This window comes from Delphinapterus leucas, chromosome 15 (genome assembly GCF_059928025.1).
Source record: "Delphinapterus leucas isolate spDelLeu-1000000601 "Yukka" chromosome 15, BTC_Dleu_Yukka2, whole genome shotgun sequence".
In the NCBI taxonomy this organism is placed as follows: domain Eukaryota; kingdom Metazoa; phylum Chordata; class Mammalia; order Artiodactyla; family Monodontidae; genus Delphinapterus; species Delphinapterus leucas.
The window spans coordinates 73,477,212-73,505,164 of record NC_143143.1 but is presented as its reverse complement, the minus strand read 5'-3'; the positions used below and the strand labels follow the sequence as shown (position 1 = coordinate 73,505,164).

Genomic DNA, 27,953 nt, shown 5'->3' with positions numbered 1-27,953 from the left:
AGGGAATTAAGAGTATTAAGTAGAAAACTAAAAGAATCTCAAGAGCCCCAGACTTAGCATTAAAAGTATAGGATTCAAATCAAGTGCTTGCCATCAACCTGCTCTCAGTTTCATGGACTTTCTCTCTCAGAGCCTCAGTTTCCCCATGTGTAAAATGAGGAAATATGGACCACAGTAATGACTCTCAACCCTGTGGGGTTCTGATCCTGAGAGCATGGAAGAGTTAAGATTATCTTTAAGGACCCCAACAGTTCTTCCAGCTATAAATGAAAACTCAATTCTTGGGCTTCCCTGGTGGCGCCGTGGTTGAGAGTCCGCCTGCCGATGCAGAGGATGGCGGTTCGTGCCCCGGTCCGGGAAGATCCCACATGCCGCGGACAGGCTGGTCCCGCGAGCCATGGCCGCTGAGCCTGCGCTCCGCAACGGGAGAGGCCACAACAGTGAGAGGCCCGCGTACCGCAACAAAACGAAACAAAACAAAACAAACTCAATTCTTGAGAGGAGAACAGTGCCATCTGCTGGTTTCACTTTGCACTTGGAAAATCCAAATACCTGCCAACGCAATGCCAAGCAATTTGGTATTTATTAAGTGCCGACTCTGTTCAAGGCGTTGTAATGCACCTCCTAAGACACACCAGAATGAGCTCCTTTCCATATGAAGGTCACAGTCTAGAGGGGACAATTGACACATATATAAAGCCCTTTGATCCAAGGTGGGCATTATATGGTCCCAGTGGGATTCTATGGGAAAAAGAGGTGGAAAGCCTGGGGCCAGGGCCAGCTTCGTGGGCTTGTGACCTTGAAAGTCACACAAGGTTCTGTGCTTAGCAGGGCCCTGCCTTGATTTCATGCTCTGCTATCGCGGTCTTGAAATTCTTAATAATTTTTGAACAAGGGGCCATATATTTTCATTTTGCCCTGGGTCCTACAAACTATGTAGCCAGTCTTGCCTTGTGGAAATCTTGAAGAAGTTACTCTGTGAGCTGAGTTTGGAGAACAGGGCAGCAGTGGAGTAGAGGAAGAAACCTATTCTACCAAAGGGAAGGGGAGAGAGAGGGGCGTTTGATGTTAGATGGATTCAGTCTCGCGGCAGGAAAGACGTCCAAGGACAGTCCAGCAGCTGGAACTCAGAAGACAGGCCAGGGTTGGAGCCCTGAGGCCACAGACTTTCAGGTGGGTGCGTAGGTGGAACCAAGGGTCCTGGGGTGCCCTGAGGGGAGTGCAAAAAAAGACAGAGCTGCATGGCTGGGCCTGGGCTTTCAGGTCAACCTAGGTCCTTGGCTTCTAGGACTCCTGCCTTGTGGAGTGGTAGAAGAAGTTCTTGAGGGCAGGGCTGGAAAGGCCCTTGAGCCCTAACTCCCCGTGTGATGTGCTATGAAACTCCTCTTAGCCTCTTTACAAGTGGCTTCCTGCTTCAACATCTTCACGGGGCAGTGAGCTCAAACTCTCCTCGGGCAGGCACTCATGTCGAGGACATTTCCTATCAATTTGCTCTCTGCGTTCCTCAGCCAGGATCCACTCTCAGGGGCCATGCCAGGCTTTGAACAAGCTTCTCTTTTCCCATCATTGTGGGTTTCGGCTTGCTGATGGTAGAGGACAGAACTTAGCCAAGACTTTGGGGAGCCTAAGAGCAAAGCCCATTTCGCCCCCTTGGGAAATGTCAGCTTCTTCTTTTTCACGGGGGTTTCCATGTTCTAGGGGAAGAGTGTCACAGGAAATGAACTTAGAGTTCAAAGGAAGACCCAGAGGGGTGAGAGCTCTCAACCCACATTTCAGACCAGTTCTCCCCATTCAGCACCCCCAGGGGCTGGTACAAGTAGCTGGCACCTCTGAGATCTGCCTCATTGTTCCAAAAGCCCGAGCCAGGACCCTCCCTGTAGAGCGTGGACTTGGCAGAGGGTGGGAAGGCTGCGCAGGGATGAATTTTGATTTGGTCCCTGGGCTCCAAGCAAAGAAGCTACTTTCTTGGCTGGCTTATCGCCCAGTCGATCCCAGGAGTTCTGCCTGGAGTTGTCTTCGGAAAGTTTTGTTTTGTGTCCTGTGGTTGCCCCTGGGCCTGGGGTGCAACTTTGCTTGAGGTGGAGGGATCGTTAGTAGGGTAACTTATCCCCAGAGGCAACAGGTGGTCCCCAGGGCAGGGACAGGGACTCAGGGACGCTGGCTGCTTCTGAACCCCCATTCCTCCTCCAGAAAGGGTCACAAATGTAAGCTATCTTCTCCATCGCACGTGTGGTCCTTTCCTCTGTGTGTATGGGGGGCGAAGTACACTGGGGCACCTCCCTCTGTGTGGAGGTGGGTCATACAGATAAGACTCTGCCTTGGATAGGACAGCAGAGCAATCTCTGACCCTCAGGACTGCATTTTACTGGGCCTGTGAGAGAAATGCCTGGGTAGACAGTTTAGATGGCAAGACCTGACCACCACACCAGGGACCTAACCAGCCACCAAAGTTGTGGACCAGAGACCAAACAGCCCGCATGGGTACTGTGCCTGGCTCCAGCCATAGGAAGAATAAGGAGGGTTAGGGCTTTGTATCGCAGGCTGAAACCCAGTGCTCCAGGGCGGGGCCCCACGCTCCAGAAGGGACTCAGTGCTCTGAGTGGGATCCAGTGTTCCACGTAAGACCTGGTACATCAGGGCAAGCCGGCCATGCCTCAGGAGCCCACTGCCCCTTGCCCGGATATGTGAAACTATGGATTTCCTCTTCTAGGGGAGACACAGCTGCCGGGAGGGGAAATGCTCCAGGCTTGGAATTTCACACACTTTTCAGAGTGTGTGGAACTGTATGCAAGACACATAGAGAGATGGAGAAAGACAAAGATGGAGGGATAGGGATGCACAAATAAGAGAGATTTACAAAGTTACTGAGGGAGGGAGAGTGTGTGATTGATTTAGAGAGTGAACCAGAAACAAAGACAGGGAAAGCCACACTCCTGACTGGACACAAAAGGAGCGTCACTCTGGTCGTGTCTTCCTAGCTGGAAAAGGATGAGTGAGTGACCCGTGTTAGACCCACAGGGACGGGTTTCTAGGGCGAGAGGCTTCTGCTGCTCGGGCTGCAACCTTCAATTCCGCAGCACAGGGGCAGAGGGCAGGGCCCAGGACCCAGAAAACCGGCCGGGGATCAGGCCCAGCGTCCAGGCCGCACCTACTACGTCTGGATGAAGAGGTGGAAGTTGGTGCGTGTAAATTCGTGATGGATGCTCTCCAGGAGCGCATCAGCATCAGCGGCGGGCGCAGAGGCACCCGGAGGCCCGGACCGCACGCTGTACTCCGGGGTGTAGGTGAAGGAGAAGGCGCTGGGGTAGAAGAGGCCGTCGGCACGCACGAGGCTCACGGGCACTGTGATGGGTGTGCGCAGCCAGCGCCAGTCGCTGCCGAAGGCGGCTATGTCTGGTACCACGCACACTAGGGACCGCGGGCTCCTGGGGGTGGGGCATCGAGGTCAGGGCTGCAGTGATAGTGATGACATGCATCCCCCCACCCCTAACCTGCTTCGTTCCCTGGGACACATGGGAGTCCCCCCTCCTCATACCTGTACATGGTTTCGGCCTCCACTTCCCCGAACCAAACCTTGAGCCCCGCGTGGAGGTTTTCACCGTGGAGCTCCAGTGTTGCCACATCGCCCCCGCCACTCAGCTGGGGGAGGGTGAGACCAGGGGGTGTAGGAGAAGCGGTGGCCGAGAGCCCGCAGCCCTCCCTCACCTGCACTCCCACCCTCCAGCGCAGTCGGTATCCACGCCCGCCAGCGACCCCCAGCGCCCGATTCACCTCGAGGGTGCTGATGAGGGGCACCGGAGTGACAGGCTCCCGGGTACACGCCAGGCTGGTGCTGAAGGAGAATTCCACTGACTCGGTGCCGATGATGGTCCAGCAAGAGCTGTCGTTGAGCACCGCCTTGTTCGCCTCCTTGGGGCAGGGGGAGGCCTGGGGGGAGATCCGAGGGGATGGGGCAGAAGCCGCGGATGGTGGCTGTCAGCGTGTCCACCCAGCGCAGTGCAGAGGCTTCCGCGTTCCTAGCGTTCGGGTCCTCGGCTCTGCGGTTTACCTGCCGTGTGAGCTTGGACAAAACGCTTAAGTTCTCTCTTTAGAGTTAAATCAGCTCGCTGGACTAGCTGGTTTCTAAAGGTGTATTTTCTTAGAATTCTAGAATTCCATGTTTTTAAACATTGTGCAGTTCTGTGCCCTAACATTCCAAAATTTAAAAATTCTTTGGGAGGGATTATTGCTCAATAATAATGTTATTTTCTACATGTTATGGTTTTCTCTCTTATGATAATATAATAGTTTATTTATATTTATAGTAATATATTATTACTATGATAATAATAGTAATTTTCCACAATTCTGTCTTAACATTCTATGATTCTAATAGTCTTTGCTCAATAATACTCAATACTATTACTTATTATTATTTTAATTTACATTCTACAAGTTTACATCACAACATTCTATGACTTTAATATCCTTTGGGAAGGAGTATTGCTCAACACCATTATCACTATTTTGTCTACATTCTCTGATTCTGTCCCGATAGTCTACGATTCTAACGTTCCACGGGAGGCAGTATTGCTCAGTAAGTAGCAGCCGTGATGCTGATGGTGACCTTACGTTCTACGTTCTCTGCATTCTGACTTTCTGGGACGCCTTGGTGCTGATATTCTCTGCTTCTCACCTGAAACTGCACCACCTTCTCTGTGGCGAGACATAAGTAGGTGCCACCCCCTCCTGGAGGACCACCTGGGAACTGGAATGCACACTTGTGCAGCTGGGAGATGGGCTCATCCACGTCGAGGAGCGCACACTGTTTAGTTACTTTGCGGATGATCTACAGCAAAAGGGTGGGAGGAAGCGTGGCAGCAAGTTGCCTGGGTGCCCACAGGCTTCCCTTCTCTCTTTCTTCGATAGCCAGGCAGGACACTGGCATATTCCCCCCACGCCAGCCCACAAAGCACTGAGTATCCCAAGTGAGGATCGGTGTCATCATGCTTTGGGTTCTCACTCTCCAGCACTGCACTTGTGGGTCACACCTTCTGTGTGGATCTGGGGGGACCCCTCCAGCTGTGCCCTTCCTTCCCATACCATTGGAGGTAGCGTGATGCCCGTGACTGTGCAGATCAGCTGCACCAGGGAGCCGTAGTGGACATAGCCCTCTCGAGGCGGGAAGTCTCCCTGGGAACAGTGTTCATCAGCTGGGAGTAAAAAGACGGAGGGAAGGAAGGAGGGTTTCAGGGGTTCCAAGCTTCTGCCGCAAATCCCACCCTTCTTGCCTCTAGCTCCACCTCACATTGCACATGGGTCTTATGGGCAAGGTTGGCACACAGGAAGGCAGCTAAGGCTGAAGATTCTCAGCCTGGAGATGTCATTTGTGGTCATCCTTGCGAATGTCTGCCCCCTGGGGTGGGGGCTGAGTTGAGGGAAGGGGCTGGACACTGGAGTCTGAATAGCTTGGATCAGTCACCAACTCACTGGGACCTTTGGCAAGTCTTTTTGTGTTTCTGAGCCTCTGTTCCATGGGGCAAATTTTACTTTCCTTGAGGAGTTGTGAAGATTTAAAAAGGGAATGCATGTGAAGTGCCCAGCCCCAGGCCTGCTGGTGGGATTACCCAGGTGGAGAGTGAAGGCAGCCCACTGGCGTGCACTGGCCACGAAGTCCCCATCCTCCACAGAGAGGTAGCGCGTGGAGACCGTCTGGGAGCGCAGGCGGTTGAAGAGGGAGACCTTTGAGCCCGAGGATATGCACACTGTGAGGGGAGGTGGAATCAGTGCCCCTGCCTGGCTTGGTCCCTTGGACTTGCCAGGTAAGTTCCCATCCTCTGTCCCCTGAGCCAGTCTGGCTCAAATTCCCAGACACACTGAGCATTCATATGTCACCGCTATTTATCTAGCACCTGCTGTAATCCTGCTTCTGTACCTTTGTCTGGTTCTTTTTGCTGCCTGGGCATCCTTCAGTTCAATAAACAGAATTTTATCAAGTAGTTACTAAGTGCCTACTTGGTATGGCACTGTGCTGGGTACTGGGTGCCAAAGGGTGAATTAGACCCAGTTTTGCTCTAGAGGAGTTCACAGTCTCAGAGAGGAGACAGGGAATAAATATAAAATTTCCATATGATATAGTGAGGGCTGGCTGGGTTAAGGAGGGCTTCCTGGAGGAGGTTATACTCTCAGCTGGGAAGCATGAAGTAGGTAGGAGTTGCTCAGGGGGCTGCATAAGCAAAGGCTGCGTGGTGTGAAACAGCAGTACATTTCTAGGGCTTGACATTGATCTCGTCCAGCCTTTTAACACAGGCTCAGAGCAGCCACTTTGTTTTCTAATTGGATTTTGACCACCTGGGGAGAAAGCACTGGGTCATCTCCCTCTCTCCCCTCACAGTGCTAGGCATACTGTTGGTGCGCAATGTATACTTAACCCAAGTTCCTGTCCATTGCATAATGATGCTAGCTAACGCTTATTGTGTTTCAGGTACTGTTTTAAATGCTTAAAATGTGTTAGCTCTTTTGCTTCTCTTAACAACCCTCAGAGGCAGATAATATTATCTCTACTCAAGAGAACAACTCCCTCTAGATCACACAGCTAGCCAGTGGCAGAGCCAGGATTGAAACCCAGGCCGCCCGGCTTCAGAATCTGCGCTCGAAACCATCACACTGTACCACTTTACCCCTCCCTGGCCCTTTCCTGACACCAAGGGCCAGCCAGAGCACTGCCTGGATCTGAGACATTCTTCAAGGTTTTTAACAGACAGTAAGGTGGAGGGGTGGGAGCTGGGCTTCACAGTCACATTGACTCAAGTTCAAACCCTGGGTGGGCCATTTTCTAGCTGGGAAAACTTAGGCAAGTCATCTGAAGGTGACAGGCCCAAATATTTCTTTTCCTCCTTCCTTCCTTCCTTCCTCCCTCCCTCCCTCTCTCTCTCTCTTTCTTTCTTTCTTCCTTTCTTTTCTGGCCATGCTGCATGGCATGTGGGATCTTAGTTCCCTGACCAGGGATTGTACCCGCGTGCCCTGCAGTGGAAGCGCTGAGTTTTAACCACTGGACCGTCAGGGAAGTCCCAGGCCCAGATATTTCTTAAATGAATGCATGAATGTTCCAAACCTCATTTTCCTCATGGACGACTCACCTTACAAGGATAAGCATCAAACAGGGTGATGTATGTATATACCTGCCAAGAAAGTCCCCCGTCCCCTACTCCTCCCTTCCGTCTTCCAGCGAGGGTAGCAGTGATGTTGTCATTGTCATTCAGGCTTTGTTTCCTCGTATTTTCAAAACCATCAGCCCTGGGATTTGTCACTTGGCATCCAGGGCAGTACTTATCTCAAACTGATCAGCTGTGTGTGTCTCTCTCCTCTGCTAGACTGTCCATTCCTCCAGAACAGATACTTGCATATACATCAGGCACTGGATAAATATTTTTAACTGAATTTCCCCTGCCCTTTCATTATCACTTTTTTTTTTTTTTTTTTGCAGTACGCGGGCCTCTCACTGTTGCGGCCTCTCCCGTTGCGGAGCACAGGCTCCGGACGCGCAGGCCCAGCGGCCATGGCTCACGGGCCCAGCCGCTCCGCGGCATGTGGGATCTTCCCGGACCGGGGCACGAACCCGTGTCCCCTGCATCGGCAGGCGGACTCTCAACCACTGCGCCACCACGGAAGCCCTCATTATCACTTTTAATCTGTCTTTGGCTCAGCACCTGCCGGCCATTTTGGGGACCCCCCAACCTCAAGTCGGCCTCTGTTCCCTTCCCTCTGCTCTTGCCTCTCCAACTTTTCCCATTCCCCGACCTAAGCCACACCTACTTACCCAGACCCCGCCCCCTTCCGGCTCAAACTCCACCTCTCCCACTCTGACCCCACCCCTACAATCCAGGCATCTCCCCCTCCCCCCTCCCAAACCTAGCAGCTTCCAGACCAGGGGCACCTCCCCGCCCCGCCCAGCGGCCAAGCTCCACCCCGCTCACGGTCGGTGTTTTTCAGCGACTGCTTCTTCTGCGAGGGCTTGGAGATGACCTTGATGAGGCGGCTGTGGAAAGTGCCCAGCTCTCGCCCCCCTCGGAGCACTAGCCGCAGCACCAGCCGGAAGTGCTTCCTCTTGTCTGCGTCCGAGATGTACAGGGTCTTGGCGCAACCGAATTCCTACAGGGTTGGCGGAGATGGGGTCGTCTCAACCCAGCCCTCAGTCCCTGGATGAACTGACTTTCCCCAGTTATCTGACGTCCGCCCCGTCGGACGTGACATGAAGCTGCACGTCCAAGCTCTTGGGCTCACCCTCAAGGCAGAACCCCGGTCTCTCGGCATCCTCACCTATCTTTTGGCTTCTGCAGGGGAGTAAAGGAGCCCCCCTGCACCAAAGAGAGAGGCAAGGATGGGAGCAAGAATCGAACCCTCTTCCCATGCGCTCTCACCCTGGAGTCCGGCTGCTCTTCGAAATTCAACTTCTGCGTCTCGGCAGCGCTGCCGGACGCGCCGTCCAGTCCCATGTAACCGCAGACGATGGGCCCGGTCTCCCCTGCCTGGTGGGCTGGAAAGGGACGCGAGCGGGCTCTGGAAGGACTCAAGTGTCAGGCAAGCTTAGTTCTCGCCGCCAGAGGGCGCGTTGAGACTGCGACTGAGAACCGTCCCGCTCCCGAGCCCTACTGAGGGTCCCCTTACAGAGGGTGGCGCCCGGCATCCCTGGAGTCCGCCCTCACCTTGGCCCTGCACTGGCTTCACCCTCCATCCGGGACCTGCGAGGTAGACACAGGGCGGGGGGCAGAAGAACCTGCGGAGACATGTAAGCGCTGGACTCGTGTATCCATCTCCACTTGACTGTCCTGTAGGCGTCTCAAAGGTAGCAAAGACCAGACAGAATCCTTGATTCCCCCCCCATCTTTCTCACCGCTCTCCCCAGGCTTCTTCATGACTGTGAACCCCATGAACACCCGAATCTTTCTTTCTTTCACATTCCTCATTCAATCCATCCGTAAGTCCTATCCACTCCCTTTAAAACATATCCAGAATCCACTGACTTCTCACCACCTCCACCTTAGTCCCTACTGCCATGGCTTTTTGCCTGGACCTCTGGCATCAGCCTTCCAACTGGTCTCTCTGCTTCCACTCCTACCCGCTTCAACCTGTTTTTCACACAGCAGCCAGAATGTGTTTTTAAAAAAATTCTTTTAGACTATGTTACTCATCTTCTTAAAATCCTCCAGTGGTTTAAATTCAAAGTCCTCACATGATCCAGCCCCTGCTTGCCTCTCCAACTTTACTTCCTGCAATGCCCACCTCTTTCTCTAATCCCAGCCACTCTGACTTCTTTTGTCCTGGAACAGGCCAAGCTAGTACTGTGTCAAGGTCTTTGTGTTTTCTGTTCCTTCTAATTGGAACCCGCTTCCCCGTGATCTTCTCATGTCTGGCTCCATTTTCACATTCAAGTCTTAGTTCAGATGTCACCTCCTTAAAGGGTCTTTCTACCACCTTGACCTTGCTAGCTAAAGTACATCCCCACTCCTCAGTTTCTATCACCTTTCCTGGTTCTATTTCCCTTCTAGCTCTCACCACAATCTGGAAGCCTCTTGTTTACCGATTTGTGAGGAGTTTATTGTCTGTCTCTCCCACACGACAGTGAAGATGCCAGGAGTGCAGGGACCATAGCTGTCTTGTTCAACTGTATGCCCGGTGCCCAGCAGTGCCAGAGAGCCTGACACATGATAAGCACTCAGTAGGTAGTTGTGGAATGAAAGAATGAATGAATGGGTGAATGAGGGAGTGAATGGGGACTAGAGATTCACAGGGAGGTTCTGCTATAAACCGAAGTCAGGGCTGATGGTGGTTGAAGGAAAAGGCCCCTGATTGGCCAATAGCTGAGCGCTGAGTCCTCTCCAGGTTCTAAAAGACACTAAAAAGGGAGGGGCACACAGGGCAGAAGGTCGGGTCGCAGGGAACTTGGAGGGCCACTGAGGGACCTACCGCTTCTCATTTCCATATGATTTCTGGGCCACCTTGGCGTGCAGGATCCGCACCGTCTGCTCGCACTGTTGCTGTAGGCACTGGCGCACACCTTCCCTCAGGACCGCGGCGGGCTCTGGGGATGACCTGGGAGTGGGGACAGAGCGGCCGCCCGCAGCAGGGAGCGTCAAGGGGCGAGGTGGCATAGCGCGCCCAAAGGGGGCAGGTGGAATGCAATGAATGGGAGGAAGGGACCGTTCTAGGTCTGCCCCCTCGGGGTCAAAGAGAAGAAGCCTTAGGCAAGGGAGGGGACTTGGGTGCAAGCTGTGGGCTAAATATTTGGGTTGCGTGGTGCTCACTGAGGTCTGCCTGGAGCCCACCCGGGACCACCCAGGCGCCATTCTGCAGGTCTGGCTCCACTCCCATTGCAGCCTGGAGCACTGGGAGAGGCCCCAGAGCCACAAAGGCCCCGCTTGTGCCAGTCTTGTGATGGAGGCAGAGTTTGTGAGGGCGCCTGGCTTCCCTGCACCCTAGGGGGACCCACCCCGGTGCAGTCTTGATGGGGGGGAGCTTTGCTGGACCCCTGGACCAGAGTGCTCTCTTGCCTACCTGCGGATGCCTGGGAAAATGGACGGGCCCCCAAACTGTGTGCCCAGGATCCTGGGGGAATATTTTCGTCTTTTCCAGGTTAAAGCAACACTCTCAGCCCCCTTTCTCCCAAGAGAAGGTGCCTGTTGCTGTCTTAGCTTTCCTTCTCCTGATTACAGGGCCTCCATCGGCCCTGTGGAGTGGGCCAGTTAGAGCCTAGGGGCCTGGTGGCGTCTCCGCCTGGGAGTTTTGATGGGTGAGGGTGATGGGCCCAAGACCTAAGTAATTGCAGAGACCGTGGAAAGGCGTCGGTGATGGCGGAATTTGAGGGACTACCAGGTGGGGCCTGGGAAGAGCAATGAACCCTGAGGCTACCCTCTTCGCAGGATCAGAGTGCGGGACCCTCTCCCCACCCCTGGAGGGGACGGCGGGGGATAAGAGCCGGGCCGCGCCCTCGGAAGCGGAGCCAAGCAGCCGGCGGCCGAGCCAGGCCCCGCTCCGCCCCTTGGGGCTCTCCCCGGGGAAGGGCCTCGGAGGCTTCCAACGCATTCCAGCTGCGGAGAGCGTAGCCGCCCAGCCTCCAACCGTAGCCCGATTCCGGCCCCGCAGCTGGCGTCTGCGGCTCCAGGGGTGGCGGGAGCATGGGGCGCCGCGCTGGCCCCGCCCCAGCCCTCGGAGGAAGGGGAGTCGCTCCCTACCAGTGGGAGGGGTCGCGGCCCGCGTTCCCCTCCCCACCCGCCAGCCCCCGGGTTAAATGCGGCCGCCGCCTCCGCTCGCTCCAGCTGCCTGGCCATCCGCACCTCGGGCACGCTTCCTGCGCCGTTACCTGGTCCAACTGCCCGGGAGGCTCCGCCCGTCGGCTCCGCTCTGCGGCCGCGCCTCCGAGCTGTCCGGCAGGCTTAGGTGAGTCAGAGGGCCTGGGTGCGCTGAGGGGTCTGCGGGGAGCAGGCATCCAGCCAGACCAGGCGACCATATTTAAGCGCGGCTGCACCGCCTACGATGCCCCCGTCCGACCTGCTGTGCCCTTCCCCACCTATGTAGGGTCCTTTACAAATTGAGGCCCCACCAGCACGGCCGCCAAAATGGAGAGGGGGGGACTTTTTCCCTGACCTCCTCCCTCCAGGAACCTCCTCCCCCGGCTCCCCCCGCCCCCCGCCGCTCCCCGGAAAGTCCTCAAAGTGTTTATTATTCAGCCAACTCTTGAGGAATTATTCGCAGACCTCTCCTCCCTCAAGAGTCCACTTTCCCCACCCTAAGGGCATTTCTTCTTAAAGCTACGATTAACCGCCTCAGAGGCGCTCCGGGTTCTAGTGTCAGCTTTGTCACCTTGCCACGTTGCTGTGTGACCTAGGCAAGACATTACCCTCTCTGGTCCTGCTTTCTTCCTCTGTAGAATGAGGGGTTGGAAAGGTGATGAACTTTGAGGCAAGGACTATTTCGACTTTCTAGGATTGGGTGGAGGTGGGGTGCCAGGCGAGATGTTGGCTCAGGCCAAGAGCAAGATAAGGGGAAACTTAATCAAGGTTTGGGGGCTCTGGCTTCTGCAGGTAGGAACGGATGGGAGGCAGCGAAGGCCCCTGTGCCTTTACCCTCATACTCCGCAAGGGTGCTCGCCTGCCTAGACTGTGGCCCAAGCTGGAGAAGGCATTCCACACCCTCCCACCTCCAGCTGGCACATCTGGCTTAGTCACCCTCCCACGATGGGTCCTGCCAGAGGGATTTTTGTTCCTCTACCAGGCCTGAAAGGCTAAGACGGTGAGGATCCAGGATGGGAAGGGCGCCTGTCGCTCCCTCCAGGCACCCGACCTTGCTCAGAATAGGACCATTCACGGAATTGGGGAGGGGGCGGGGCTGCGGTTGGATTAGGGTCAGCTGGCCCCCTCTGCCAAGAAACAGAAACAGAAAAATGGCTAACACAGCTTCAGCAGGGGGTGCGGGGGTGGGAGGGGGGTAGGGACCCCAGGGAGCGAATGGAAGAAAAAGAGGTGACGCCTAGGGGCCAGGTTGCCAGACAGCTCAGAAGGGAGAAGGGAAGCCAGGAGTCCTAGGTTCCTTTGCAGCTCGGCGGGACACCTTCTTGGGCCTCACTTTTCCCATCTGTATAATGGGAGTCCTTCATGACTCTCAAGGGGCGTCGCCAAGGGCCGCGGGAGAGTGAGCGCTCACCTGCCCCCACAGGGTCCATGGCTGCGCTCCGAGGCCCGGGCCGGCTCGCGTCCGGGGCCCGTCCAATGCCACTGTCCCCGGAACCCTGCGCACTTCTGATCTTTGGCCCTAGCGCCGGATATATTCTGCCCGGGCCTTATCTCCAAGGCCCTGGGGCTCCCAGCCCCCTATTTGCTTTGGGCAGGGGCACCTGCTGGGCAGATGTGGGCTTCCCACGGCCACCTAGCCAACACAGCCAGACGCGCGAAGGCGCCCCCTGGCGGCCTCTCCTGAGAGCTGGCGGGAAGGGGCGGCGCCAAGTCGCGACTTCATTTGCATGGAGGATTTAGGCCAACGCGATGCAGGCCTGCATTGGGGCGGTGCCTGTTTGGCTGTGGGGTGGGTTGGGGGGGTGGGCGGGAGGACAGTCACACAGAGGCGCCTTGTGTGCAGAGAGGAGGGGGTGCGGTGGGGAGTCGTTTCCCTCTGCAAAGGTTCACGCGGGCTGGTTCTCGGAACCCCGCAGGCGTAGGATTATATCCTGGTGCAGCCACTTTCTTGCCGCGCGACTTTGGGTACTAGCGCTGAAGTTTTCTGAGCCTGTTTCCTCATCTGTGCAATGGGGACAACAACAGCCTTAGACCCATAGAATTGTCGAGAGGGTTCAATGAATGCCACGATGCATGAAAAACGTTTAACATCGTGGCTGGCATTAAGGAAAGGCTTTTCCTTTTTATTTTATTTTATTTTTAATATTTATTTATATATTTAGCTGTACCGGGTCTTAGTTGTGGCATTCAGGATCTAGTTCCCTGACAAGGGATCAGACCCAGGCCCCCTGAATTGGGAGCTTGGAGTCTTACCCACTGGACCACCAGGGAAGTCCAAGGCTTTTCCTTTTTAAATTCTGTATTTTTTTTTTTTTTTTTGTATGTGTTGGGTCTTCATTTCTGCGCGAGGGCTTTCTCCAGTTGTGGAGAGCAGGGGCCACTCTTCATCGCGGTGCGCGGGCCTCTCACTGTCCCGGCCTCTCGTTGCGGAGCACAGGCTCCAGGCGCGCAGGCTCAGTAGTTGTGGCTCACGGGCCCAGTTGCTCCGCGGCATGTGGGATCCTCCCAGACCAGGGCTCGAACCCGTGTCCCCTGCATCGGCAGGCAGATTCTCAACCACTGTGCCACCAGGGAAGCCCTAAATTCTGTATCTTTTTAATCTACTTTCTATGTATTTACTATTCTGCAGTTCTGCAAAGCAGAATTCCTTGTGTTTCCAGCAATCTCACCGTGATGAAATTTTTTTATTACGAAAAATTTCAACATACACAAAACTAGAGAGATTAGTAAAATAAACCCATGACCCTCCTTCCCCTCAAAATGCCCATCACCTAGAATAAGAACTCTGCAAATTCTACTGCTTTGCTATTTTCCTTCCTCCCTTCAGGCTCTGATACCCCTGTTCTCTGTTCCCCGAGGGCGATGAGGGGGCGTCTATGCTCGCAGCTGCCCATGTTCCTGCTCCTTCTCCAGCCCTGGGAAACCCAGCTCCAGTTCGCAGGTGAGCCAGAGCCCAGCCCTCAGAAGCAGGGGGAGGGGAGCAAAAGCAGGTTCTCCATCTGCAGCCAACTGCCTGCTGGGGAGAGCAAAACAAGAGCTTTGGAACCATAGGGCTTGGGTTCGAGTTCACAGCTTCAACTCTCTGGGCCTCAGTTTTCCCATCTGTAGGATGTGGCTTGGAGGTACCCAAGTTGGCCTCATGAAGAACTGTCCAGTTGGTGTTTAATTTTTTTAAGTTAATTGAAAAAAATCAGGAGATTTCACATAAAAACCCTAATTTCGGGCTTCTCTTGAAAAGATCCAAGATCTGCCAACATGGGGTTGGCAGATCTCACGGCTGCAAGGCAACATTTGTCTGGAGCTGCCCACTTTATGAGCTATAGAGGCTCTCTGGGTCCTCCGTCCTAACCCATCCCATTCACTCATTTATTTATATTTATTTATATTGCCTGCCTAACTCCTGTAGGCATTTGAGTTTGCGACGTCCCCTCGCCCTCCTCCCAAGTGGATAACACCTCCTCAGTATAGCCCTCAGAGCTGTAGGATAGAGATTTGGTGCAGTCTCCCAGTCCAGGCCCTCCTCAAATGCTGCGTGAGTGGATGGAGCTAACCTGCATTTGCTAGGTTAAGACTGTGCTGGGCGCTGTTACACCGTGAGAGCACCATTCCGCCCTGGGTTTCTGTGGGGTTCTCCCGGGAGGTGAGGCTTGGCTAACCTAGGAAAGTCCTCCCTGATCTCCTCGCAGGTCCCAGGTGCCGTACTGGGCCCCTGGATTTGGTGTTCGTGATTGACAGCTCGCGCAGTGTGCGCCCCTTCGAGTTCCAGACGATGCGGCAGTTCCTGGTGAGCCTCCTCCGCAGCTTGGACGTGGGGCCCAACGCCACGCGCGTCGGCGTGATCCAGTATTCAAGTCAAGTGCAGAGCGTCTTCCCGCTCGGAACCTTCTCACGCCGCGAGGATATGGAGCGCGCCATCCGCACTCTAGTGCCACTGGCGCAGGGCACCATGACCGGGCTGGCAATCCAGTACGCCATGAACGTGGCCTTCAGTGTGGCCGAGGGCGCGCGCCCGCCGGAGGCGCGCGTGCCGCGCGTCGCTGTAATCGTGACGGACGGGCGGCCCCAGGATCGCGTGGCCGAAGTGGCGGCGCAGGCGCGCGCCCGCGGCATCGAGATCTACGCCGTGGGGGTTCAGCGCGCTGACGTGGCCTCCCTGCGCGCCATGGCGTCCCCCCCGCTGGACGAGCACGTCTTCCTCGTCGAGTCCTTCGACCGTATCCAGGAATTTGGCCTTCAGTTCCAGCGCCGGCTGTGTCGTGAGTGAGGGGAGCGCTGGAGCGAGACCCGAACTCTCCAACCGTTCCGATTCTCATTCCCACCACAGTGAATCCTATCCCCCTCCCGGCTGGCCCCGCCCACGCCATCTTTAGCCCCTCCCAACAGGCCGTGGAGTTGCCCTGGCCTACCGCGGGTTGTGTGGAATTCCAGCTCTGCCCATTTTTGCTCAAGGCTTCGCCCACAAGGAGCAACGTATAGCGTGCCCGCGTACCTTGATGAGCTGTTGTGGTTTACCACAGGCTTAATGTCTAACTCCAAAACCGCCTCTCTACACAAGAAGCATCACCCCTCAAGGCAGAGAGCCATCGCCCACTCGGGCGTCAAGCCCCGCCCACTTGGGGATGACCCCTCCCCCTCTCGTTTTAGCTCCTCCCATAATGCTGCAAGATCTGTTCTCGTCACACCTTGAGTTAATGCCGCTTACCTTGATTTAGCATCTCTCTTCTTCCTCTACTTTACACCGTGTAGTCCTCCCTTATCCCACTGACACCTCTGGCCCCGTGCTCCTGTCTTCCGAGCCTATTCACAGGGGCCACTGAGGACCTATACTTTCCCTAAGACCTTCCACCTGTATTGGCCCCTCTCAACCAAGTCATATTCCATCTAAAGACATCCTTGAGCATGGGGTCTGCTCTGACCGCATTCAGCTCTCTCTTCTTGGAGGGTTCTCCCCATCTGTCCCCTGCTGATTCTACTCTTGTATGTCCTCAGGAAAGGACCTGTGTGCTGAGGGGGGACACGGCTGCCAGCACCAATGTGTCAGCTCCCCCGGCACGTTCCACTGTGCCTGCAACCCCGGCTACCGGCTAGCAGCAGATGACAAGAGCTGTTTGGGTGAGAGCTACCCCCACCCTCCAGTCTCACTGCTCCTGAGCCTTCTGTGGCTCCCCATTGGCCTAGCATCAGTACAATGAGTCTGGAAGGACCTTTGGAGGTCAAAGTCCAGCTCCCTCACTTTACAAGTCTAGGAAAGGGAAGGTGTCGCTTGGGGTCATGTAAGTCCTTGGTGGGACCAGGGCTAGAAATCTTGACCTCACAGAGGTCATACAGCTAATACAGTTAAGTGTATTTTCTATAGCCTTGTCTCCCCCCTCTTTCAGGCTCATCTCCTACCTGGCTTCAAAACAGCTCCCAAACTTGTGTAATTTCACAGGCATATCCTTACTGTTTCTGTTACTTGACAGAGTTGGGGTCTCCATACATTTCCTACATTCCCCACCCCCATATACGCTGCTCATTCCTGCTTCTGCATCTCAGTTCTTTCCGGGCTGCTCACCTGGGCTGCTCTTGCCACTCCTCTTTGCAGCTGCAGATCTCTCAAGGCCTGGTTCTTCATTTTTGCTTTCTGAAAAGCTATGACACACAATGCCTTGCTTATACAGTTAGGATTTTTCCCCCTGTGTATATATGTCCAATCCTTTGATCATAACGGCAGCTGCCATTTACTGTATGCCAGGTTAGCATCAGACATTAAGCTAGGAGCGTTACATGCATCATCTCTCAAGCTCACCACATTCTGGAAAAAGAGGTCCTGTGTTTCCAATAACCCAGATGTCAGCTGGGGTCTTCTTGTTTCTGGGGCTTAGAAAAGGCTGGCGTGAAGGCCCATTTGATGAGCTGTGAACATTCAAAACCCTTCCCAAGATCTCCAGGAATTCCCCAAGTGCTTACATTCTGTGGTCACCTCTAGCTCTGAGCTTCTGCTGAATTCAATTTATGGGTCCTTGCGCAGTTTCTCAATCCACACACGCTGTTCTTGTCCTGTGGATGTAAATCAGCCTCTTCCTTGGTTGACACACTTGTGCACACAAGGGCATGTATATGTTAAGTCGTGCATACATCTATTTTACTAAAGATGGGGGGTGGACAGAGGTGTGACTTACATCTAAGTGAAGTCAAATATACACACAGAAAAAGAAACACCCATTATTTATAATTGAATATTAGGCACCCTTGATCCCGAAAGTCCTCAGTCACCCCTCTATAGGGGATTTTCCATTGGCAAACTCAACCCACAGTAAATCATCTCCACACTATCTCTCTTGTCCTTTTTTTCCTCTCTCCACTCCCCATCTCTTTTCTAGGAACCCCACATTCTCACACTTTTATGCAGGGCATCTCACCTCTCTCCAGCCCCTATTCCCCAGCTCAGCTCTAGGCCATATTTGCACATCGAAACCATGAAGATACTCAGCGGGGCAATAGTTCACCCTCCTCAGAAGGCAGTTGTAAATAACAACTGTTCTCTTCCATTATATCCCCATTTTGCAGATGGGGAAATAGAGGCTCAGACAGGTAAAGTGGCAGAGCCTCACTAACTCTGGTCCTCCTCTGTGAGTTAGTGAACATTTTGAGGGCAGGGGTCCTGTCTTCTACAACTGTGGATTCCCATTCTTATGCCTGGCTCAGTCATGGGCCCACTGGGATACATCTGGAGCTTGAATTGGGAGGGCCGCTTGGCTCAGTAGGAAGGGGGCCTTTGCTTGGAGGAATTACAGAAGGCTGGGTACCACCCCAGACGTATTAAGTCAGGATTTTGGGGGGTTGGGGTCCAGGCATAGGTATTTTTAAAAAGCTCCCCAGGTGGTTGTGCTGTCAGGTCTGACAAGGGCAGCCCCAGGGCATAGCCTGACCTCACCTCTTCCTCAGCCCTCGACCTGTGCACTGAAGGGACCCATGGCTGTGAGCATCACTGCGTCAGCTCCCCGGGCTTCTATTTCTGTCGCTGCCGAGCTGGCTTTGTACTCCAGCAGGACCAGAGGAGCTGCAGGGGTGAGCGAACCCCCCAATTAGCACCTGGACCAAGGTCTCTGATGGCTCCGGTCAGAAGTGACATCTTGCTGTCTCTTCCTTCCCACCAGCCGTTGACCACTGCAGCTTTGGGAACCACAGCTGCCAGCATGAGTGTGTTAGCACGTTTGGTGGGCCACGGTGCCGCTGCAGAGGGGGCTACAACTTGCTGCCCGACGGCAGGAGCTGTCAGGGTGAGGAGGGGTCTCCTGCATTTGTGCAGAGCGACGAGGGATCTTAGCTGGTGGAGTCCACCCTGACTCGTTCTGTCTTGTCTCTCCTTTAAGCCCAGGACCTTTGCAATGGCGTAGACCATGGGTGCGAGTTCCAGTGCGTGAGTGAGGGCTTCTCCTACCGCTGCCTGTGCCCTGAGCGGTGGCAGCTCCAGGCAGATGGCAAGAGCTGCAGCCGTGAGTTATGGGTGGGAGGGGGTTCTGTCTGCCTCTGACCCACTGCCCACGTTCTGAGTATCCTTGACTCTGTCCTGTCCTTGCTGTGGCCCAAGAATGTGGTATGAGTGTGTGTGTGTGCGCTGGTGGTGGCCGAGTTGGAGGGTGTGCCATGCCCCGCCTCCATGTCTTTCCCCTCAATCTTCTACCCTGCTGCCAAGGCTAACTTCAAAAATACATATTTGATCACATTTCTCCCTTGCTCGAAAGCCTTCTGTGGCTCACCAGTGCTTACAAAATAAAGATCAAATGCCTTACCCCTGAGGTTTTCAAATGGCGGGTGTAACCACAGTGGATAACAAAATCAAATTAGTGGGTTAAAAACTAGAAACTTTTTTTAAAAAGAGAGAGAGAAAATAGAGTTTACTGCGTGGATGTAGAAAGAGTAAGTATTGTTTCACGAAACTTAATTTTAATTATATGTGAGTATAAGTGCATCATGATGTATTGTTACATCATTATTATTAATTATTATTTTTTTTACTGTGGGTTGTGGTCAAATTTTTGAAACCACCGCCTTAGGTCATTATAATCTAGCTTGAGCCAACCCCATCAGCCTGTCTCCTGACAAACTCGAACATTTGAGCCATACCGGCCTGCCCATTCCCAAACGTGTCCAGGGCTCCCAGCTTCCATGCCTCCACACACATTGCCCCCAACATCTAGAATGTCCCTTCATGCCTTGGAGAACTCCTACTCATCCCTGAAGATCAAATCACGTGTCACCACCTCCATGCAGCCTTCCTCACTAACTCCAGGAAGAATGAATTACCCCTACCTTGCTCCCTGCAAGCCCCTCTATTCAAGCACTTTCCTTGATGGTAGCAAATGGCATGCCTCACTGCTCTGCTCTCTCCTGATATCCTATGGGTCAGGATTATGTTTCATTTATTGGCAAACCTCCTTCAGGGCCTAGCAAGGTCCCTGTCTCAGAACAGGGGAGGCGATCTTGTAGAGTGATTAGGAGCTTGGGTTTTGGGGTCCGACAGGCCTGGCTTCAAATCCTGGCTCAGCCACTACTAGTGGTGGAATCCAGAGCAAACAAATGACTTTATCCTTCAGAATCTCAGATTCTTAGAAAATGGGGATAATACCCAAGGTTATTGGGAGAATTGAGAAAAAATATATAAAGCACCTAGCCCAGTGCCTGGTACATGGTAAGCTGTCAAATAGTAATGTTTCTGTTTTTATTAATTATTGTTAGTAGTGGTAAAGTTTAGAATTCTGTCTGATACATAGTAGATGATCAATAAATGGTAGCTACTGTGATGATGGTGATTAAAAAGATGCTTTTAGCAGGCTTGTGGTAAGCGCTTAATAAATGGCAAAGATTATAATGATGCCACTGATGATAATAATAATTATTATTAGTTAGCACAGTGCCTGGCATAGGGAGGACTTCACACATAGTATCTGTTATATAATAAATGTTTGCGAGTGAATGAATGAGCAGGTGGCTGCTGCCAGCCAAGGATCTGATCCCTTAATCCCAGCTCTTCTGCTCTGGTGGGTGTAGGGTGCCAGGAAGGCCACGTGGACCTGGTTCTGCTCGTCGATGGCTCCAAGAGCGTGCGTCCGCAGAACTTCGAGCTGGTGAAGCGCTTCGTGAACCAGATCGTGGACTTCCTGGACGTGTCCCCAGAAGGCACGCGCGTGGGGCTGGTGCAGTTCTCCAGCCGCGTGCGCACCGAGTTCCCACTGGGCCGCTACGGCACGGCGGCCGAGGTGAAGCAGGCGGTCCTGGCTGTGGAGTATATGGAGCGCGGCACCATGACCGGGCTTGCGCTGCGCCACATGGTGGAGCACAGCTTTTCAGAGGCGCAGGGCGCGCGGCCCCGGGCGCTCAACGTGCCCCGCGTGGGCCTGGTCTTCACCGACGGCCGCTCCCAGGATGACGTTTCGGTGTGGGCGGCGCGCGCCAAGGAGGAAGGTGGGCTTGGCGCGGGCCGCGCTGGCCTGAGGTTGGGTTGGATGCGGGGAGGCGGCTTTCCTGAGGCCTAGGGTGCCCCCTGAGTCCCTCGACGCTACAGGCATCGTCATGTACGCCGTGGGCGTAGGCAAGGCGGTGGAGGACGAGCTGCGAGAGATCGCCTCGGAGCCAGCGGAGCTGCACGTGTCCTACTCCCCCGACTTCAGCACCATGACGCACCTGCTGGAGAACCTCAAAGGCAGCATCTGCCCGGGTGAGCACATCGGTCTCGGGACCCCTCCCCTTCTCTCACTGCCTACCCTCCGAGATCTCCCGGTCCTATTCGTTCCCGCCCCCTTCGTTGAGTGACAGCCAGGGGATGGGCTCGCTGGACCGAGCCTCTTTACTCAAAGTGTGGTCCGGGGACCGGCGGCAGGGCTGTCACCTAGTGGTTTGTTAAAACTACAGCATTTCCAGCGCTCTCCAGACCTACCGAATACAGTTTTCCACTTTGACGAGACCCTCGGGGGATTAGCATTATGTTAAAGTGTAAGAAGCCCTGGACTAAACCACCTGTTCCCCAAATTAGTGGGCGTTCAGAATAATTTGGGGGAAATTTTTTCAAAGGCACGCCCAACTCAGCATTGGTGAGGGGAGCCACATCATAAGCCCTTTACCTTGTTGGAATTCAACTTTACAGACCTGGCAAAGTGGCAGGACTGGGTGTGTTCCAGGTACACAAAGATGTGTATTAAGTATATATATTTAATATATATTTATATCCTTGATTTCCCCATCTGCAAAGTTAGGAGCCTTTCTGGAACTGTTATCAATACCATTGATAAACATGACATACAGACTAAGATATAACTTTTAAATCATAACAGCAACTCTGTATTGAAGGCCAAGTGCCAGGCATTGTTCTGTAATATTAAAAACGGCACACGTTTACAGAATTCAGTGAATCTAAGATGCCATCCCTTGTGAGATTCGTTATTTTCTATACTGCTAAGAAAAAAAGGATGCCAAATTTAATTGTAAGGCAACTATTTGGATTTCAGAGATGTTGAAATGTATGAGGAAATAGACTTGGATCAGTGGGTCTTTTAAAAAAATATTTATTTATTTTATTTTTTATTTTTGGCTGCGTGGGGCTCGTGGGATCTTTTGTTGCAGTGCACAGGCTCTGTAGTTGTGGCACACGGGCTTATTCCACCCCCTGCCCTGTGACATGTGGGATCTTAGTTCCCCCACCAGGGATCTAACCCCATGTCCCCTGCGTTGGAAGGGGGATTCTTAACCACTGGACCACCAGGGATCTAACCCCATGTCCCCTGCGTTGGAAGGGGGATTCTTAACCACTGGACCACCAGGGAAGTCCCCTGGATCAGTGGTTCTTAGACATTGGTGTGCATCGGACTCACCTGGAAGGTTTGTTAAAACACAAATTGTTGGCTCCAACCCCAGAGTTTCTGACTCAGTAGGCCTGGGGTGGAATCTGATCATTTGCATTTCTAATAACTTCCTAGGCGTTGCTGATGCTGCCGGTTCAGGGACCACACCTGGAGAACAATTGGCCTAGTTGAAATACCCTATAAAGTGTTTCCTTGCGTCAGGAAATGCTCTAGATCTGCACCCTCCAATAAGGTAGCCACTAGCTACATACGCCCATTTAAATTAAATTACATTAAATTAAATAATTTAGTTCCTCAGGTGCACTAGCCACATTTCAAGTGTTGAATAACCACCTGTGTCTTGTAGCTACCACACTGGACAAGGCAGATACAGAACATTTCCTTCACTACATAAAGTTTCATTTGGACAGTGCTGCTGTGGACTCTTGCTACTCAAAGTGTGGTCCACAGACCAGCAGCAGCAGCATCACTTGGGAGTTTATTAGAGATGCAGTGTCTCAGCCCCTTCCCTGTTAAGAACAAGAATCTATATTTTAACAAGGTCTGGTGATTCCAATGAGCATCAAGGTTTGAGAAACCTTCTAAGATGTGTACACACATACACACACGAAAATCACTGAATGCTGAGCACCGCCGGACGAAAAGGTATTCTCATTGTATCCATTTTTACAGGTAAGGAAACTAAGGCTTAGAAAGGTTGAGGGGGTTTTCCAATATCTCACAGCTACCTAGCTGGTACTCATCCCAGGTCTGTCCGAATCCCAAACCCGAACACTCAGCCAGGCCGGGTGGAGGGATATCGGAGAGCCTCAGCCAGGGCCGGTTGGTCCTCCTCCAGCTTCTCACTCCCCCACTCTCTGTGCCCGGCTGCCAGAGGAGGGCATCAGCGCGGGGACAGAGCTTCGGAGCCCCTGCGAGTGCGAAAGTCTTGTGGAGTTCCAGGGCCGCACGCTGGGGGCGCTCGAGAGTCTGTCGCAGAACCATATCCTTTGGGTCCAGGGGCGCGGGCTGGAGGGGAGAAGGGACCCCCGCGAGCCCCAGCGGCTTCCTTAACCGCTCACTGGCCCAGCTGACGGCGCGCCTGGAGGATGTGGAGAACCAACTGGCCACCCAGAAGTGAGGGCCGCGGGTGGCCCGGACCCGGGCAAGGGGGGCGGCCCCGCGGACTGGGCCCCCTCGTGCGCCTTCCGGGCGCTGGGGCCGGGCAGAAGCTGGGTCCCCCAGGCTTGGGCTGTCGGGGAGGAGGCGCTGGCGGGCTCCCAGCGCTGCGCTCGAGCTGGCCTCGCCTGGACCAGAAGCCGGACTGCGGGGGATCGTGGGAGGGGATGTGGGGGACGCGTGCTGCGCTCAGTTCTTTGTAGGATTTCTTTTTTTGTTTTCTTTTTCTTACAAAAAAAAAAAAAAGAACAAAAAATCTGGTTTCCACGGGGTCGGTGTGCGTGTCTTGCTGTGCCGCCAGGCGGAGGGGAGGCCAGACGGAGCGCGCTCCGGCGGCGCCCGGGCGGCGTCTCCTCGGAGAAAGGCGCATTGTGCGGGGGTCGGGCCGGGGGGCAGGGGACCGGGGGCTGCTTCCCCCCGCTTGTTTATTCAGCTGAGAACAGATGGCTCCTTATGCGGGCTGCGGGAAGGGAGGGGGCTCCACGGGTACCCTGGGGGTCTGGGCAAGTCTGCGCCCCTCCATCCCCCAGCGGATCGGACACCTCGCTCTCTGGCCGTGCCTATCTCCTGGTGTCCCCGAGTCTGGCTCAAAAACTGTTCGAACTGGGCGGGACGGGGGCGGAGGTGTTGGCGAGAAGCGGGAGGCAGTAATCGAATCCCCTAAAGGGACGGGAGCGGGGAGGATAGGTGAGTTTCGCCTGGATTTTATCTCCCTGCCCTAGATAGGAAAAGGAGGGGGTGTCAGCCAGGACCTCTGGCCCAGAGTAGCCTTCCCAGCCTGTGTTTTACCTCCAAAAAAACAAAATAAAAACGAACCCTCTTTAGGTAAAGAGCACAAACCGGTACAATTTCCCAAAGTGCAGAGATGAAAATGCTTCCAGTCCTAGAGTGGTTATGGGCAAATTACTCTGGGTTTGTTTCCTTATGTGTAAAATGGGGATTGAAATCGTTATGCCCAAGGGTGATGGTGAGAATGGAGGAAATTATTCTAAGGCATCTGACCTTGTGCCTGGTACTACGTATTAGGCTCTCAGATGGCAGCTTTTACTATTAATAGCTAACATGTTTAGTCTTGGGCATTATTCAAAGTGATTTGCAGGTATTTTCATTTTATCCTCACAACCTTGTGAGGTAGGAATTATTGCCTTTATCATTCCCTTTTACAGACAAGGAAACTGACTCAAAGAGAGGTTACGTTTCCCAGAGTCACATGACAAGTAAGAAGATGAACCAGGGCTTCCCTGGTAGCGCAATGGTTAGGAATCCGCCTGCCAATGCAGGGGACACGGGTTCGAGCCCTGGTCTGGGAAAATCCCACGTGCCGCGGAGCAACTAAGCCCGTGCGCCACAACTAGTGAGCCTGTGCTCTAGAGCCATGAGCCACAACTGATGAGCCCGTGTGCCACAACTGCTGAAGCCCGTGCGCCTAGAGCCTGTGCTCCGCAACAAGACAAGCCACTGCAACGAGAAGCCCGTGCACCACAATTAAGAGTAGCCCCCGCTCGCCGCTCGCGCAGCAACAAAGACCCAACGCAGCCATAAATAAACAAATAAATAAAACAAATAAAAATGATTAAAAAAAAAAGAAGCTGAACCCGTGTGTTTTCATTTCCTGTGGCTGCTGTAACATCACCACAAATTTAGTGGCTTAAAAAACACACAAATAGTTTTTGAGGTTAGCAGTCTCAAAGGGGCTGGCAAGGCTGCATTCCTTCTGGAAACAATTGTTTCCTTGCCCTTTCCAGCTTCTAGAGACTACCCGAATTCCTCTCATCACCTCAACCTCTGCTTCGGGCATCATACCGCCTTCTCTGACTCTGACCTTCCTGTCTCTGTTGCATAAGAACCCTTGTGATTATACTGGGCTGACCCAGATAATCCATGATAATCTCTCCATCTCAAGCTCTTCATCACATCTGCAAACGCTCTTTGCCATGTAAGGTAACATATTCACAGGTTCCAGAGATTAAGATGTGGACATCTTTGGGTGTGTGTGTGTGTGTGTGTGTGCATTATTCTGCCTACCACACAGGGCTTGAAGCCAGGAGGACAGAGCCCAGAGCAGGCACTGCTAAGCACGCATATGCCTGGCCCCTCACTGGCCATGGCGAGGAGGGAGCTGGGGGAGCCCAGGGCTGGAGGGGGTAAAGTCCACCTGACTATAACAGAAAGAGGACCCTTCAGGTGAAGGGATGGAGCAAAGGGCGGGTAAGGAGGGAGAAATCACAGAGGAGGTGACTTCCAGCCAAACCTTAACCTACAGGATGACAGGATGATTGAGGTCTCACCTGGACCTGAGGGTCAGATGAGGAAAAGTGCCCGTCCAACCCCTTTGTTTTGCGGCCGGGAAACCAGGCCTAGAGGGCAGAGTTGTCTGCCCAAGATCACAGTGAGAGAACCGGGGGTCTGACTGTAACAGGGACTTCAACGATGGAGGTGGCACTGAGGCAAAGGTGAGGCCTCCTGCCTGGAGCTGGCCAGGACTGTCTTCTGTGGGGTTTCTTTTCTCGCCTGCTCTTCTCCTGTAATCTCCACAGTAGCCACTGGATGGCGCCTGGAGCTCTGATTTGGAGTTGGGTCCCAGAGCCCTTACAGGCCTTGGGGGCTGGCACTTGTGCTGAGCCAGGCCTGCCCTTCTCCGAAAGACCCTCCTCCCCCTTCACACCCCTCCCCCGACTCTGGCGGACCCTACCACCCCAGCCTAGAAGCTGCTTCATTTCCTAGGCAGTGACCACACACTCCTGGATTGGAAGACCAGCCCTGCTATTTACTAACTATGTGTAGGTGTTGACAAGGGCTGGTTCCCTTGTCCATTTCCTGATTCTCTTTTGGGGAGGCTGCAGGAGGCAGAACTCCTTTATCCACTCTTTGGAAGCTAGAATGTGGGCATGAGGGCACAGTGCAGCTGTTAAGAGCACAGACATGGGAGCCAGACTGCCTATCCGAATCCCAGCTCTGCCATGAGCTGTGTGACCTTAGGCAAGTTTCTGAATTTCTCTGTGCTTCTGTCAAAGGAGACCCAGTTTTCTCATCTGTATAATGGAGATGATAGTATTCCCTATGCCACTGGGTTTTTGTGAGGATTGAATGAGATAATCCATTTTATATTCTTAGAACTCCGCTTGGTACATAGCATGTACAAAATGTAAAAAACAAAAATGAACAGCTGGGGTTTCATAAACTCGATTCTTTCTCCTTGGACTGTGAGTCTTGAGGGAACAAGGCAAAGGTTCAGGGACAGTTGGGAAGTCATTCAAGACAGTGCAGTGACAGTACAGTAAGTCCCTACATATAAACCCTTCAAGTTGTGAACTTTCAAAGATGCGAACGTGTGTTCACATGTCCAATCACGTAAGTTAGTTCACGTGTCTGGCGTACATTGTCCATGCATGCATCCCGTACAAGTGGTTGTGCTTTTGTGAACTTTATTGTACAGTGCTGTGCAGTAGCCCAGGATGTCCGGAAGCAAGCGTAAAAGCAGCAGTGTTGTAGCTGGTACTGCTAAGAAGTGCCAAGTGATAATGACGGAAACAAAAGTGAAAATAATTGAGAGAGTGGAGCGACAAGAGGAAGAAGAAGTAACTGAAGAACCCCAGAGGTTCACAACACAGGAAGCGGCAAGGGAATTTCCTTTATTTGAGGAGGCATTGTTAGTTTTTTGTTGGTTTTTTTGTTTGTTTTATAAATTTACTTGTTTATTTTTGGCTGCGTTGGGTCTTTGTTGCTGTGCCCTGGCTTTCTCCAGTTGCGGCGAGCAAGGGCTACTCTTCATGGTGGTACGCGGGCTTCTCATTGTGGTGGCTTCTCTTGTTGCAGAGCACGGGCTCTAGACACACGGGCTTCAGTAGTTGTGGCACATGGGCTCAGTAGCTGTGGCTTGTGGGCTCTACAGCACAGGCTCAGTAGTTGTGGCGCACGGGCTTAGTTGCTCTGCGGCATGTGGGGTCTTCCTGGACCAGGGCTTGAACCCGTGCCCCTGCACTGGGGACAGGCGGATTCTTAACCACTGAGCCACCAGGGAAGCCCGGCACTGTTAGTTTTTGAGTCACAGGACCCGAACGTAGAATGGTACACGAAGGTTACACAGCCATTCAGAATGCGATCCAGTGCTACCGTGTCATCTATGAAGAGAAAAAACGAGCTATCACCCAGACATCACTGGATCACTTTTTCAAGGGGGGAGATAGAATTGAATCCAGCAAGGAAGCAGAACCTAAGCCATCAACGTCAGGCGTGAGTGAAATGGCAGCTTGCCCTCCGTCTCCTCTTGCTGATGATCCTTCAGCTCTACCATCTCCCACCTCCTCTCCCTCCTCCAGTCAGTAACTCTTCTTGCCTGTTCACTCGATGCCAGCCTCTGTATGCCAGCTGTTGTACCGTACGACTGTACTTTTCAAGGTACTGGACTGTAAGATTAAAAATGTTTTCTTTATTTCTGTGTTTGTTTTTTATGTATTATTTGTGTGAAAAGTATTATAAACCTATTACAGTACAGTACTATACAACCGATCGTGTTAATTGGGTACCTAGGCTAACTTTGTTGGACTTACGAACAAATTGGACTTAGGAACGCACTCTCAGAACGGAACTTGTTCGTATGTATGGACTTACTGTATTGAGAGTCCGTTGATGGAGCCCTAACCAGATGATTCTTGCTGGTGACCTTGGCCGATTTTCTTGGTTTCTT

The 27,953-nt window shown here is 53.3% G+C and overlaps 2 protein-coding genes across 9 annotated transcripts; one reads left to right on the top strand and one right to left on the bottom strand.

Annotated features, from left to right (window-relative positions):
* Positions 1-4: 4 nt before the first annotated feature.
* RBPJL (recombination signal binding protein for immunoglobulin kappa J region like) lies at positions 5-10,036 on the bottom strand. 5 transcript variants are annotated; one of them, XM_089896955.1, is made up of 9 exons: positions 8,685-10,036; positions 8,400-8,538; positions 7,956-8,130; positions 5,607-5,744; positions 5,083-5,192; positions 4,676-4,828; positions 3,536-3,927; positions 3,149-3,425; positions 5-1,210 (listed from the first exon to the last, which is right to left on the bottom strand). In XM_089896955.1, the coding sequence occupies exons 1-8, from the start codon at positions 8,765-8,767 to the stop codon at positions 3,152-3,154; spliced, it is 1,464 nt and encodes a 487-aa protein (XP_089753081.1). In that variant the 5' UTR covers positions 8,768-10,036; the 3' UTR covers positions 5-1,210; positions 3,149-3,151. The 5 variants fall into 5 exon arrangements, with proteins under 5 accessions (XP_089753081.1, XP_089753082.1, XP_089753083.1 ...); XM_089896956.1 differs by having other exon boundaries at positions 3,153-3,425; XM_089896957.1 differs by having other exon boundaries at positions 5-3,425; positions 8,685-8,755; positions 9,946-10,024.
* Positions 7,929-27,698, top strand: MATN4 (matrilin 4). Of its 4 annotated transcripts, none has more exons than XM_022592943.2 (11): positions 7,929-11,415; positions 14,095-14,208; positions 14,954-15,523; positions 16,257-16,379; positions 18,195-18,317; positions 18,407-18,529; positions 18,623-18,745; positions 20,301-20,714; positions 20,815-20,967; positions 22,983-23,090; positions 23,170-27,698. In XM_022592943.2, the coding sequence occupies exons 1-11, from the start codon at positions 11,154-11,156 to the stop codon at positions 23,226-23,228; spliced, it is 2,172 nt and encodes a 723-aa protein (XP_022448651.2). In that variant the 5' UTR covers positions 7,929-11,153; the 3' UTR covers positions 23,229-27,698. The 4 variants fall into 4 exon arrangements, 3 of the variants coding, with proteins under 3 accessions (XP_022448651.2, XP_089753079.1, XP_089753078.1); XR_016387928.1 differs by lacking the exons at positions 22,983-23,090; positions 23,170-27,698 and adding exons at positions 22,223-22,340; positions 22,455-22,892 and having other exon boundaries at positions 7,930-11,415; XM_089896953.1 differs by lacking the exons at positions 22,983-23,090; positions 23,170-27,698 and adding an exon at positions 22,650-22,892 and having other exon boundaries at positions 7,930-11,415.
* Positions 27,699-27,953: the final 255 nt, after the last annotated feature.